At 51.8% G+C, this 15,533-nt stretch overlaps 1 protein-coding gene across 1 annotated transcript in view; it reads left to right on the top strand.

Moving 5' to 3' along the window:
• The window catches only part of CSMD1 (CUB and Sushi multiple domains 1), an 858,055-nt gene that overhangs the window by 624,757 nt on the left and 217,765 nt on the right, over positions 1-15,533 (top strand). The window contains exon 9 of the mRNA XM_059685840.1: positions 14,554-14,678. Coding sequence (XP_059541823.1) covers positions 14,554-14,678 — 125 coding nt within the window. The remainder of the gene's footprint in view (positions 1-14,553; positions 14,679-15,533) is intronic.

Below are 15,533 nucleotides of genomic sequence, written 5' to 3'. Positions count from 1 at the left end.
TTATTTCATTAAATAAGCTTTCGTGTTAATGCGTGGAAGTGGCCTGCTGGGCGTCTCATTTAGAAAATGTTATCATTCATTGTACGAGGGTCACGATGACCTAGAGACTGCTTTTCGGTCAGCGCATTATGATTGTGGTCCTGGGAGCAGTGCTGTTGGCTTGGATATTTGTATCTTTTCATTTATTTCAAGAAACTTAAACCTCCCTGGCCGGTGTGGCTCAGTGAACCAGGAAGTCACGGTTCCATTCCCGGTCAGGGCACATGCCTGGGTTCTGGATGGATCCCCAGTAGGGGGCGTGCAGGAGGCAGCTGATCAATGATTTTCTCTCATTGATATTTGTATCTCTCTCTCTCTCTCTCCCTCTCTGAAATCAATAAAAACATATTTTTTAAAAGAAACTTAAACCTTTTCAAAATGACTCAAGATGGGAACACATATTAGGGAAAAGCTTCGCAATCAAACACTGCAGGGGAGCCAGAAACTCATTTTTCTTTCCCATTATCTCACTGGTTTTTGAGAGAGGAACAGAAAAGACACGCAGCAAGTTAGCCCATGAAGGGAGCTAACAACTGAGAGAAAATAGCGGAGGAAGGGGGGCGAGTATTTCATCGGACTCGCTGCCCAGGGGATACTTTCAGGTGCAGTTAGAGGCGTTTTAATCCTGTCTGTCCAACCAGAATGCCTTTTGCTTCCTTTGTTGCCCGAGGACACTGGGTGGAGCCTGTGTCACAAGGCGAATAGAGGTAGCAGGCGTTCCTGCTGTCTCCCTGATCCTAGGTGAGCGAGCGCATTCTGGATTTCATCTTCCCGAGCGGTTTTAGCGTCACGATTTTTATTGGTTCCTTTTATCAGGTTGAGGAAGTACCCTTCGTGTTTAGGTTATGGGAAGTTTTTAATCTGAAGCGGGTATAACATTTTGTCAAAAGCTTTTCTACATCAAGTGACATGATCTTTTGGTTTATTTGGTTTGTTGATAGGAATTGCATAGGTTTTCCTGACTCTGCACTCCGGGGTGAAATTCATTTGGTTTTGATGTGTGTGTTTTTATAAACGGTTGGTTCTTATTTGGTATTTTTTTAGATTGTTTGCATATATGTTCAGAAAAGTTACTGGCCTGTACACTTTCCTTGTAATGACTTAATCTAGTTTTGCTATCAGAGTAGTACTGGTCTCAAAAAATTAATTGAGAAAGATTCTCTCTTCTTGAATAGTTGGGAGAGTTTGTATAGAACTGGTAATAAATAAATATATAGATATAGATAGATAGATAGATAGATAGATAGATAGATAGACATTTTAATTCTGGGAAATTCATCAGGGCAGCCATCTGGAATTGATATGTTCTTAAGAGAAAGTTTTTAAATTACAAATTCAACTTCATTCCTTCAGACAGGCCTACTCGGGTCATGTATCTCTACTGGAGTGAGCTTGAGAGTTCATATTTCAAGGAGATTTTTCACTTCATCTAAGTTGTCAAATTTAATGTCATAAAATTATTCATATCATTCCCTTCTCGTCCTTTACATTATTAATGATGTCACAGTTCTCATTCCTGATGTTGGTGGTTTCTGTTTTCTCTTTTACCGGATCCATCGCCCTAGAGAATGTGAATGTGTTGATGTTCTCAACACACACACACACACACACGCACACACACGCGCACACACACACACACTCAGTGTCCCTGATTTTTTCCTGTTGGCCTCCCTCGCCTTGTATCCCATCGATTTCTGCTCTAGTCGCTCATTATGCACTTGCTTCTGATTCCTGTGTGATCTATGCGCTCTTCTTGTTCTCCATCCCTACGATCCACGCTGTGATTTAAGGCCTTCTGACTTCTCTAACGGGGCTGTTCAGTGATAGGAGCTGCGCTCAAAGAACTGCTTTAACCGCATCCCATAGAGTCACATTTCCCTGTTTTTGCCGCGCACAGCACTTTCTCGTTTTCCGGGGACCACGTCTCTGATCCGTGGGTTATTTAAAAGTTTCCAAATATCTAGGGATTTTCCAAGGATCTTGGTGCTCAGAGAGAACGCTTTATATTACTTCACTTCTTTTGAATTTATGGACCATTATTGTCTGGCCTAGAAATGCTTTATCTTGGCAAACACGTTGCGTACCTGGAAAAGAACTCACATTGAGTCACATTTGGGTGGAGAATTGTACAGGACGCCTTTAGAGCGAGTGGGTGATGGAGTTGTTCAGGTCGCTAACACCCTCGTGGGCATCTTGCCACTCACTCTGTCACTGAGAGAGCGGCACGGGATCTCCGGCTGGAATTGTGGATTTCTCTGGCTCTCATCGTAGTTCACCTGTTTCCGCTCCGTGGATTTTGAAGCGGTATTATTAGGTACATGCATGTTTGAAATTATGTTTTTTTAAGAAATTCACATCTTTAATACGACAAAGTGCCTGTCTTCACTCTTGATAGCACCCATTGCTCTGACACCAGCTTTGCCTTGTCTGAGCATACCACTCCAGCTTCCCTTTGATATTGTTAGTATGGTCATGCTGTATACGGACACTAATATCTGCTCTTGCACTCAATCTGTTAAACTGCATTTTGGGGAGGGTTAAAATATTTTTTAAAACTTTCTGCCCTCACGTACTGTTGAAAAAGGAATGAATATTTTAATAGCCTTTCAAACAGTTATGCTTATTCATATTTAAACTACCATAAAAATTGACAAATGATACCCACGTAAATGTTACCTGCAATGTGGAATTAAATCATCACAATGAACACTACAATTTGTTCCTCTGGCTTCCACATTGAATTAAGGCTTTATCCACGCATGGTCTTGTACCACCACGCATGGGCCATTCTCTCAAATGTTCGCGTATTTCAGAATATAATAGCAACAGCGTCACATGTATTAGCATGGCTATACAGGGGGACCTCAGTTTGTGAACTTAATTCGTTCCGGAAGGCTGTTCGACAAACAATTTATCCGAAAATGGAATTGTTTTTTCCTGATTAGAAATAATGTAAGTTGAGTTAATCTTTCCCAGACCCCGAAACGATGCCGTTTTAACCTTATATATAGTACATGTTTCATGTGCTGTTTAATCTATAAATAAGCACTTCTTTTCTTAAACCTATGGAACCGCCCCTACTCGCCTCAACCACTTTCAGCACCAGGTCCTCGTGCAGCGTCGTCCTTTCTTTCCATGTCGCTGCCTCCGAATGCTGCCACCCGCTCCCTGCTTTTCCTCCACCCAAAGCAGCCACAGGCTCCCTGCCTCTTCTCTGGCCTGTGACCACTGTTCCCTCATGCCCTGAGCAGCAGTAGCACCCTTGGCGGCCCCTTTATGACTTAAAACTGTGCTAATCTTGGATTCCCCAGCAACAACAGCACTCCCTCCTTTGTTCGTGGCCTGAGGGACGCTTTTTGCCCACTGAGGTTTCAGCATGAAAGGGTTGTCTGTCTGGTGGAAAACTGAAGCTTGGGTCGACAACCGAGACATTTTTTTCTGTGAACAACTTAATTGAGAACTGAACTGTTGGAAATGGAGACCTTGGGGAAACGAGGTGTGAATGTATTTATCAGAAAACTTTCTAGTGCTTGGTCCCTAGCACCTCGGCAGGTGTGAGGCTGCTGTCAGTTTCGCTCACCCTTGCTTCTATGCCATTAACACATGGAAGAAAGCACGGGCATCTTAGTATTGTTATCAAAATGCCACACCCTCCGAGAAGGCCCACGCCCCACCAGGGACCTGCAGGCCACACCTAGAGAAGAGGTGCACTCCATGTGGGAGTTGACTCCATCGGAATAAAATCATTGTTGGAATTACAAGGAGAAAGAACACATGAAGAAAGCGTTAGTGTAAAAAAACAACAGCAACAACAAAAACATTCAAACCTGTAAAGAATTTTGTGAGTTTATTTGAGCCAAACTGTCAACAATTACCAAGAAGCAGAATCTCAGCGGATTGGGATAATGCTCCGGAGAATGGCGGGTTTTCACCTTGTTTTTATAAATTACCATCAAAGGGGGAGCCGTAAGTGGGTGACAGGAACTCCATTGGTGATGGATTGGGGGGTGGGAGAAAGCAAAGCTGGAAAGCTCTGGGATTGGGTAAAAGTGAAATGATGGACACGTGCTTCTTAGGTGGGTGCAGGGCAGTTAAAGGTCAACAATGAACATGGTGACAATCACCAGGAGGCAATCTGGGGCCCCCCATGGTGCCATTGGCTGCACGCTGAGCGGCCCTGAAAAAGGGAAGTTACAAGTTACCCGACAGCCCACAGGTGTGTTGTTATCTTAGATGCAGAAAGACAACAGTTCAGTACAGATCCATGCTGATCTTTGTCAGGGAAGATGCTGGCCTAGGACGTGACGACCCACCATAACTGCTTTTAGTTAAATTTTTAATTTCAGACCATCCCGTGTGGTCACTTTAGGTCTCTGAGTTTGCACGGCCGCCACGCAGGCCTCCCCGGAGCTGGCCAGGTGAGCAGGTGGCCTTATGTTTTCGACCATAAAAGCACAGTGCCGTTCTGATATCGACTTTATTGCAGCTACATTAAAACTCGCTGCCATTCCTGCCGGCAGTCTGGGATGTGTGGTGCCCGTGGGCATCGGGCGGGCAGGACCTGAATCTGGGTATTGGCTGCCTCCACCCGCGTGAGGGGGGAGCCCATGTGCGCTCGTGGGTGAGCCAGGAGACCACAGCCGCGTGATGACACCTCGTGCCCCTTCGCTGCGATGGCGCGGGACGTGCCCGGCCTGGAGCAAATTCACTGCGAATGCTGGTGTTTTGAGCAGGGGGAGGCTTTTCTGAACTGTTTACAGTCTTTCTGAGACTGTTTTGAATGAAAGGCAATTCAGTTTCATCTAAATTCTTATAATCAAACCTAATGGCCAACATTGTCAAGATGAGTGGATAAACCTCATTTGTCGTTTGCGCTGTAATTATAGGTAATTTGGGGCTGTTTTTATTTGCAAAGACTTCACTTTATTAAGTTGCTAAAATAGTCCTCATCCAACGGTATTTATGCTACTATTCTTGTTTCTTTGGAAATATTTCTCTCCATAGACGGTCTAGATAGTAACTGCAGTGTCATCTCTAAAGAATCGCAGATAAACGCAGCCCCAAGTGCAAAGCTTGCTTGTTTGAACCCAGATACATCTGGGGACAGTTTTCTTCACATTGACCAACACTCTGCAAGACAAGCACACTCTCTAGTGCCAGAGACTGCAATGGGGACTGAGGGAGACATGCAGGTGGGGTGCAGGGCGGTGGGGACTGAGGGAGACATGCAGGTGGGGTGCAGGGCGGTGGGGACTGGGGGAGACATGCAGGTGGGGTGCAGGGCGGTGGGGACTGAGGGAGACAGTGGATGGGGTGCAGGGCGGTGGGGACTGAGGGAGACATGCAGGTGGGGTGCAGGGTGGTGGGGACTGGGGGAGACATGCGGGTGGGGTGCAGGGCGGTGGGGACTGAGGGAGACAGTGGATGGGGTGCAGGGCGGTGGGGACTGAGGGAGACATGCAGGTGGGGTGCAGGGCGGTGGGGACTGAGAGAGACATGCTGGTGGGGTGCAGGGCGGTGGGGACTGAGGGAGACATGCTGGTGGGGTGCAGGGCAGTGGGGACTGAGGGAGACATGCGGGTGGGGTACAGGGCAGTGGGGACTGAGGGAGACATGTGGGTGGGGTGCGGGGCGGTGGGGACGAGGCTCCGCGGGGGCCCTGGCCTGGTCATGCCTCTGTTTCCTGTGCGGGTAGGACGTCCCCTCAGCTCCAGGCGACACTGTCATCTCCAGTGTTGCGGATAGAGCTGTTGAGATGGTTACTGAGATTTGAAATGGGATCCGCTTATTGACCTCAAAGCCCCTGTGGGCCCAAGTAGTTTGTAATAAGAAAATGAGGTGCAAAATGTTCACACCTACAGGAGCGCTGAGTGGGGTGCGTGGGGTGTGCTGGGTGCGGGGGTGCAGGGGGTGCGGGGTGTGGACATCACAGGCAGCCGCGGAGGCTCAGGTTTGCTGGGACCAGCCTGGAGCCCAGCCTTCTCGGCGTGGGCCCTGGCGTGGGCGTCCCTCCCGGCTGGTCCTGGGAGGGTTGGGACGCACTCATTTGCACACAGGATCCGCATGGGCCGGCGTAGCCTGCTCCTCACGGCCCGTGTTACAGGTTCCCTAGAGAGCACATGGATGTTGTCTGTGTCAGAGAGTCCCATGTGAAGCATATGCAAGTGAGGCAAAGGTAGGATTACCTTTGTGAGTACACAACAGAGTCTATTCTTGTAATATTACTTATTAATTGTATTATGTTCCATACGGACAACTGTATACCTACTTTTGCCCCACACGCCCTGACATGTGTGTGTATGTATATATGTGTGTGTACACTTATGGTAAGTGTATATAACATACATTTAAGTTATACCTACTTGTATATACTTACATGTCATATTATGTGTAAGTATATCCATTCACACGTTATGGACTCCTAAGGTCCAGTCTTTAAAGAATTCTGTGTTCCATGTCATCGATGCTGAGAGGGAATCAGAGGCTCCCCTGGTTTCTCTGAAACACGGCTCCGCACCTGCCTCCGCGGCAGAGCCCCGCGCACCCCAGTCCTGGGTTTCTGGGAGCCACGTCACCCCTCTGGAAGTCACCCCCTCCCCAGGGGCCATCGCTGCCCTGGGGTCTGTCTTGCTGCTGCCACGTCTCAGTCCAGGACCTGACCAGGAGTGGCCTCCCCTCCTGCCTCACCTTCCGGCCCTGGAGACTTCGCGGGTGTCAGAGCCCCCACCTCCGGGAGGAGCATGGGCTGGTGGGGAAGGAGGGCGGAGCTCCGGGAAGCGGACTGGGGGGCACTGGCCAGCACCCCACGGCCCCCGGGACCTGCACTGCGTGAGATCCCTCGCCCGCCTCCCGCGTCATCACGCCCACTTTTCCAGGAGCTTGCGTGTGCTTGTGGCCACACATCTGTCAGCGCAGAGCCCTCGTGAGTGACGGAAATACGCATTTGCCTCCCAGTTATGTTTCTGTCAGGTTGGATCGCGAGGTTCTGAGGAGAGAGGACAGGCTTCCTTGATTTTACTTCTTTTTTTAAAAAAATAATGTTTATAGATTTCAGAGAGGAAGGGAGAGGGGGAGAGAGAGAGAAACATCCATGATGGGAGAGAACCATGGATCGGCGACATCCCGCACGCCCCGCACGTAGGATCAAGCCCGCAACCCGGGCCTGTGCCCTGACCCGGAACCCAACCGTGTCCTCCCGGTTCAGAGGCTGATGCTCAACCCCTGCGCCACGCCGGCCGGTTAAGGCCCTGAAGCTCGGGCCCCCGTGGAAAACGTTCCTTCCACATGACACGCCTCGCACTGGCCCCCACAGGGCAGTCAGAGGACGAGCTGCGGGTTTCTGGGAGACCCAGCGCTGCCTTCGCTCGGGAAGCAGCCTCGGGCCTGTAAGCCGCCGGCACCAGGCCAAGCGGAGGAAGGAGGACGGTGAGGGGCGGCGTTGCCTCGGGCCTGCGGTCACTGCGGCAGGCCGGGCGCCCCCTCCTCGGCCCCTGCCTGGGGACGGCCCCCCGGCTCCTGGAAGGTGAGAACACATTGTGAGGAACTTACACTTTCTGTGTCCTCTGCACGCTGCGGCTGCTTCCCTAGGGCGTCCCGGCCACTCGGCAGCCGCAGTTGGAGGACACGTCCGCGTGGTCACTGCTCTGCCGGGACCGTTGCGCTTCTAAGGACTGCGTAGCACGCCCTCCTCGCTCGCACTCCTGGAACCCGGGCCGTCCCCTGAGAAGGGCACCTGCGGCTGCTTCAGACCCCGTCGGCCCAGCCACAGCTGCCTCCCATAGGGCACCCTCCACGCAGCCGCCGGCGTGGCTGAGGGGTTGAGCCTCCTCAACCCAGGAACCAGGGGGTCACGGTTGGATTCCCAGTCAGGGCACCTGTCCGTGTTGGGGGCTGGATCCCCAGTGCGGGGCGTGCAGGCGGCAGCCGATCCCTGATTCTGCAGAGCAAAGAGAACAGTCAGTGCAGCAGCTCCTGGCCTCCTACTCCCCAGGGAACGGGCAGGAGCCACGGGCCTCGGTGCCTGGGAGACGGGGTGGGGCCTTCGCCTCTGATCTTGGCAGCAGCCCCCAGGACTTGGAGAAGCGCCCGAGGACAGCCCTGCCCCAGGGACCAGCCCTCCCAGCCCGATCCCCTCCCCACTGCCCGCCCTTCCCTTCACCAGTGCGTCCTGTGTCGTCATGTGGACGCGCTTCCGCCCTGTGTAAACGGGGTGAGTATGGGGTGCACTTTTGCTGCTTCGTCAGAGAACCCTCCTCTTTCAAAGACTCCCGTGCACGCGTCACATCACAGGAGAATCCACGCGTTCTCTGAAGGCCTGGCTTCCGCGTTGGCCAGGCACGGACGCCCCTTCCCAGCTCAGTGTCCTGCTCTCGCGCTGGACACGCCTCCCGCCGGGCCTGCTGGGAGGGTCTGGGTTGGGCCGTTGCTGACACGCAGTATCTAAAAATTATGTGAAACACCCGTTGCTTTCCCTTCCTGAGGCCAAAGAGCTCCCTGGCTCCCTGATGCTTTTTTGTGGTGCGCAATTGCCTCAGGCCGGGAGGAGATGAGTCTGGAAACTGTCCCTATAAAAAGGGAAAATGACCCAGAAAGGGCACGTCATGTGTGCAAATCGAAAGGGCAATGGGCATTTCAGGGCTCCCTGGGGCCCAGGATGTCTGTGATGGTGGCGCTGTCCAGGGTGCTGAGCAAGCCCAGGCCAGACAGCGGGCAGCTCACTGCCAGTGGTCCAGTAGCCTGTTACTCAGCGACTGGAGGCCATCAGCGACTGGAGGCCATCGGCTAAGCGTCGAAGCTCCTTTCTGAGCGGAATGAAGACTCACTAACTGGTAAATCCGCGAGGTTTTCTACCACAGAGCATTTTACAGCGGAAGCCGGTGACCACAGAGACGCAGCGCAAGGCCGTGGGGGGTGCCCTTCACCCCGGCTGCTGGGCGTCGGCTCCCTCCCGCCCCCGCGGGCTGCTCCGTGCTCTCTGAGGAGATGGTCTGAATCCGTGCCTCTGCCTCGGGTTGTCCGCAGGTTTTTGCGGCAGGAAGAGCGTCACTCGATACCCCTGCTGGAGGCCGTGAGGGGCGTCAGAGTGCGTCACACACCACGCAGGCCTCCGGGCTTTGTCCTGCACCTGACGCCGTGCGGCCGCTGTCTCCAGCCCCAGCCCTCTGTACCGCTGGGCCTTAGGCCAACATTCCTGAATAAAACACCGGAGGGAGCCCTGAAAGAACTAAGTCTTTGCCCTAATGGTGTGGTTCAGTGGATAGAGCATCGGCCTGCGGACTCAAAGGTCCCGGGTTCGATTCCGGTCAAGGGCATGCACCTTGGTTGTGGGCACATCCCCAGTGGGGAGTGTGCAGGAGGCAGCTGATCGATGTTTCTCTCTCATCGAAGTTTCTAACTCTCTATCCCTCTCCCTTCCTCTTTGTAAAAAATCAATAAAATATATTTTAACCAAAAAAAAGAAGCAAAACGAAGAACTAAGTCTTGTACCTCCACGGGAGAGAGGGAAGAGGAGCGAGGAGAGGAAGGCGAGGTCATCATGTCTCGGGGGCGTATGGGAGCCGCCGGGCTGGGCACCATCCGTTCTGGGCAGGACGATGGGAAAGCCACGCTGCACACACAAGCCACCGACTGTCACCGACGGGCTTCCTGTGGGGGCTTTTAACCTGCAGCACATATGGTCACCGTGAAAACAGTGAGTCAATTGCAGAGACCTCTCCAACCCAGCCCAAGCGTTAGTTTCTGAGAGTATTGTTTCGTGGCATTTTTACTAAAGGCGAAATCGGTTTTTCCATTAACATTCCCTAGCAGTTTCTGTTCTTCTTATGCATCGGCCAGGACTGTGTGACGGAGCTATGCTGCCCCCACCAGTACCTCCTGAGACACCCACAGCCCTCGCCCATCAAAGGTGGACCAGGGGCAGTTGCGGAACATGCAAATGTCATAGAGGCCACCAGGGGGCAGTGAAGAGCAGACGGGTTTCTTTGCCAGCATTATTTCTCAGAGCTGTTTCACCAAATATTGTAAAGATTTTTTTTTTTTTAAGTAAGAAGGTAAAAGAGGAGGAGAGAGAAAACTGGAAGAGAGAAAGAAGGGAGGAGACGGGGGCAGCAGACATGGGGAAGGAGTGGGAGAGACCTGATTCCCCACCGGGGCACATGCCCGGTTGTGGACTCTCCCCAGTCAGGGGCGTGCAGGGGGCAGCCGATCCATGATGTCTCTCTCTCATCAATGCTCCTGTCTCTTCCTTTCCCTTCCTCTCTGTCTCAAATCAATGAAAACATATCTTAAAAGTTATTAAAAATAAGGGGAAAAGGAGGGGAGAGAAAACTGAACAAGGGATTAAGAGGAGGGGAGAGGTGGAGGGAGCAGAGATGGGGAAGGGATGGGACAGACCCGACCAAAAAAGTAATGTTACTGCAAAGCCGGGAACGATATAGGATGTATATCTGAGGCCCGTGAGGTCAGGTGTGCACGTGTGACTAATTTTTGTTTCACTGTCTATGTGATCAGAGTCAGAAAGTGTTATTGATTCACTCTTGAGGTTTGGGTCAGGGGGTTCTCTGCCCTTTGGTTTAAAGTCAATTGTTTATGTCCCTTCTTCCCAGGTTCACCACACACACACACACCCTTATACATTCATACACACGTGCCGGGGTCCAGCCCCAGCGGGTCCAGGGGTCCCCAAAGGTGTGGACGGAGTCGGCGAAGAAGGAAGGACACGGAGACAGGGTTCAGTTGATCAGCAGCCTAGCCAGGATCTCCAGCCAAGTTTCTGGTCTCGATCTCCAGAGAGGTTCTGCTCAGGTCTCCAGTCAGGTTCAGTGTCCAGGTTCCAGTCAGGTTCTCCTGCCAATCTCTGTAGTCAGGTTCAGTCCAGGATCCCTTGCCATGTTCTCCCGCTAGGCTCTGTCTCTAGGCTCCGAGGCCAGTCCCTCTCCAGGATCCTCCGGCATGCTCTCGCCAGCAAAGTTCTTCTGCCTCTAGAGAACGTTCTGTGCCTAGGCTCTGTCTCTAGGCTCCGAGGCCAGTCCCTCTCCAGGATCCTCCGGCATGCTCTCTCCAGCGAAGTTCTTCTGTCTCTAGGCTCCGTGTAGGCTCTGTCTTCTTGATCCTGTTCTAAGTTCTGTCTTCTGAGTTCTGTCTCTTGCTGTCTCTAGATTCTGAGTTCTGAGTCTTTCTGTCTTGTTACAACTGTATTTATACCAGTTGATTTAATCCTATCAATCTCTATTACAAAGGTTAGGGCGTTTCTTATCTCCATTCCAGGGAGAAAAGATTATGTAGTTTAAGCATGATTGTTCGTAGTTAAAGGGATTAATTACCCGCCTGGCACTTAGTTGAGGGGTTTTATTCCCTCCCTAACTTCAGGGGAAAATCCCTACCTGGGGATTCAACCTTTCTCGGAGAGGTGACCTTGGTTAAAACACAGCGCCAAGAAGGTGAGCAAACATATCAAGAGCCGTATGCCACACATGCCAGGTCCCTTGAAACAGCAAGGATGGACCGGCTCCCGGCAAATTCCCCCTTTTTTATTTTTTAAAAGCAGCCATTAAAAAGAAAAACCTGAAATGCTCTCTTGTATCCATTTTAAGAGTAGGATTGGCGCTTTCTGCTATTACCTGAGTCCTGATCTATCACCCCAGGGAGAGCTTGCCAATCCTGCACTTTCCCAGGGTGGAAAGGCTGCAGTGGGGTTAAGGATAAGGCTCCTTGGGCCTACCTTCTCCCATGCCTCTACATTTACCTTTCCTGCACCTTTCCTTCCTCAGAAAAGCATGGACGTATTTCTTGTATAAAATGTTCTGTCTGACTGGGAGTAACCTTAATTCCTCTGCTAACAAGCATATATGTTAAAAGATCAATACAGAGTCTTTTTTCTTTAGACTCAGTATGGCACATCTTCTTAATCTAAAGATCAATACAGAGTCTTCTTTCTTTGGACTCAGTATGGCACATCTTCTCAATCTAAGAATCAATACAGAGTCTTCTTTCTTTGGACTCAGTATGGCACATCTTCTCAATCTAAGTTCTGTACTATCCACCTTCTTACCCTACTTATCCTCTATAGGGGGGTCTGTAGCACCCTGGTGGAGTCCTATCCGTCCCGAGTGTGGGGTTCTCAATGGGGGGGGCTTACCTAAGGGAATCCTGTTCCAGGGGTTCCCAAAGGTGTGGACGGATTCGGCGAAGACTATCCACCCTCTTCCTACGGTGGAGTCTGATCCGTCCCGAGTGTGGGGGTTCTCAATGGGGGAGGGGGGCTTACCTAGGGGAATCCTGTTCCAGGGGTTCCCAAAGGTGTGGACGGAGTCGGCAAAGACTATCCACCTTCTTCCTACGGTGGAGTCCGATCCGTCCCGAGTGCGGGGCGCTTACCTAGGGGTCCCTGTTCGGGCGCCAGATGCCGGGGTCCAGCCCCAGTGGGTCCAGGGGTCCCCAAAGGTGTGGACGGAGTCGGCGAAGAAGGAAGGACACGGAGACAGGGTTCAGTTGATCAGCAGCCTAGCCAGGATCTCCAGCCAAGTTTCTGGTCTCGATCTCCAGAGAGGTTCTGCTCAGGTCTCCAGTCAGGTTCAGTGTCCAGGTTCCAGTCAGGTTCTCCTGCCAATCTCTGTAGTCAGGTTCAGTCCAGGATCCCTTGCCATGTTCTCCCGCTAGGCTCTGTCTCTAGGCTCCGAGGCCAGTCCCTCTCCAGGATCCTCCGGCATGCTCTCTCCAGCGAAGTTCTTCTGTCTCTAGGCTCCGTGTAGGCTCTGTCTTCTTGATCCTGTTCTAAGTTCTGTCTTCTGAGTTCTGTCTCTTGCTGTCTCTAGATTCTGAGTTCTGAGTCTTTCTGTCTTGTTACAACTGTATTTATACCAGTTGATTTAATCCTATCAATCTCTATTACAAAGGTTAGGGCGTTTCTTATCTCCATTCCAGGGAGAAAAGATTATGTAGTTTAAGCATGATTGTTCGTAGTTAAAGGGATTAATTACCCGCCTGGCACTTAGTTGAGGGGTTTTATTCCCTCCCTAACTTCAGGGGAAAATCCCTACCTGGGGATTCAACCTTTCTCGGAGAGGTGACCTTGGTTAAAACACAGCGCCAAGAAGGTGAGCAAACATATTAAGAACAGTATGCCATATATGCCAGGTCCCTTGAAACAGCAAGGATGGACCGGCTCCCGGCACACACGCAGACTCACATGCACACACATGTTCTGTAACAGGTCACATAATCATCAGGCCACAGGGCCCTCATTCTCAAGAACGTAGCTCATTTTATATATTTATTTATATTTTTAATAAAATAAAATTTAAATCTATATACATATTTTATTGATTTCAGAGAGGAAGAGAGAGATAGAAACATCAACAATGAGAGAGACTCATTGGCTGGCTGCCTCCTGCACGCCCCGCACTGGGGATGGAGCCACAACCCGGGCCTGTGCCCCGACCGGGAATGGAACCGTGATCTCCTGGTTCATAGGTCGAGGCTCAACCACTGAGCTATGCCGGCCAGGCTCTCGCTCCCATCAAGCTCAGGGCTTGTCCAGTGGGAGGCACATGTGGAAGGTCACCCTGTGCCATGGCTTGTCCAGCTGTGACGGAACCCACTCACCTCCCGCAGACCCGGCTGGAAGCCGCCTGCGGGGCCTCGCACAGGGGCTGCCGCTCGGCAGCCAGAGCCGATGTGCGTCTCACTGGAGGCCGACGGGCCTCTTTCTACAGCAGGCGATGCTCTCCCGCGAGGCGCGATTGTGCGACACGCGTCACTGGCCTTCCTCTGGACGTAACTAATGTTTATGACAACAACACAGACTCCTTCCTGGGAAATTTCCCGTTTATTTGGAGCAAGTGTTTTCTTGTGAATTTTACTACAATCAAGACACTTAACAGGAGATTTATCTTCTTAAAGATTTTGAGGTGTTGACAGTCGGGGCAACGTGTACAGCGGGTCTGTGGAACGGACTCACCTCGAACCTCGTGCCTGCTCTTTGATAACCACCGTCCCTCCCCCCTCCCCCCGGGGCCCCCCTCCCCCGGGCCCACACCACCGCGCCAGCCTCTGGTCTGTGAAGCTGGCTCTTCCCAGACCTCCTGGGACCAGAGCTAGTGGCTCAGCCTTTCTTGTGCTGAGACTTTCTCGTGACCCGGACCTCTTCCACGTGTTACTGTGAGATAGTTGTTCGCAGGGGATGACATCCACCTGGGTTTTGTCTTCGGGATACACCGTTCACCCCATTCCCCCTTCAGCACCACCCCGGCCGCGTCCCTCATTCCATGTGTGTCACGGAGGGGACAGGGAGGTTCCTAAGCTCTCCAGCGACAAACCCGGGGGTGGGGGGTGGACTTTGAGCCCCGTGGTGTCTCCTGCTGTGCCCGCTGCTACAGGACAGGGCGCATGTGGGCAGAGCCCCGCTGGTTGCTCAGGGCCAGCGTTGGTCTGACAGCACGAAGGCAGCAGGGCTGCGCGGCACCTGCTAAGGCATCCTCCCAGGTAACGGGCTGTTTCTGTTCTCTGGCTGCGCAGGGTCGGCGCGAACGTGCAGTTCTCCTGTGAGGACAACTACGTGCTGCAGGGCTCCAAGAGCATCACCTGCCAGCGCGTCACCGAGACGCTGGCCGCCTGGAGCGACCACCGGCCCATCTGCAGAGGTGAGCGGGGCGGCGGGCGGCTCCAGGACCCCCTCTTGCTTTAGGGTTCCCGGGTTTTTCCGAATCCGCCATGAGATCACAGCACAGAGCCTTGGGCGGCGACAGAGCTGAATTTGATGGTGTATCTGTTCCCAGGGACGTGGGTAACAGAAATATTTCCTTGACATTCGTTAGGAGGCAAACATTCCCAAGGACATAGTTTAAAAATTATGGTTTAAAAATTTGCCAAAACCGGTTTGGCTCAGTGGATAGAGCGTCGGCCTGAGGACTGAAAGGTCCCAGGTTCGATTCCGGTCAAGGGCATGTACCTGGGTTGGGGGCATATCCCCAGTAGGAGATGTGCAGGAGGCAGCTGATCGATGTTTCTCTCTCATCGATGTTTCTAACTCTCTATCTCTCTCCCTTCCTCTCTGTAAAAAATCAATAAAATATATTAAAAAAAAAATTCAGCCCTGCTGGTGTGCTCAGAGGTTAACTATCAACCCATGAACCAGGAGGTCACGGTTCGATTCCGGTTAAGGGCACATGCCCGGGCTGTGGGCTCAATCCCCAGTGTGGGGCGTGCAGGAGGCAGCCGATCCATGATTCTCTCTCATCATTGAGGTTTGTATCTCTCTCTCCCTCTCTCTCCCTCTCTGAAATCAATTTTAAAAATCATTTAAAAATTCAGAAAAGAAACGAGCAAATGGAGTCATTCAAACTCACACACGCATATGCAGTGTCAGTGGGCCTTCCGCGAGCTGACCGTATTTAAATGCCCAGGTGGCACATGTATGAACTGTTTACATAACCAGACCCCTGCTGATGTGGAAGGGATCGCCTTCAACGGCAGTGGAGCGAATGCTTGGGTTGTGA

Source organism: Myotis daubentonii, chromosome 2 (assembly GCF_963259705.1).
Source record: "Myotis daubentonii chromosome 2, mMyoDau2.1, whole genome shotgun sequence".
Lineage (NCBI taxonomy): Eukaryota > Metazoa > Chordata > Mammalia > Chiroptera > Vespertilionidae > Myotis > Myotis daubentonii.
The sequence above is the reverse complement of the archived record's forward strand: the minus strand, read 5'-3'. Positions and strand labels throughout refer to the sequence as shown.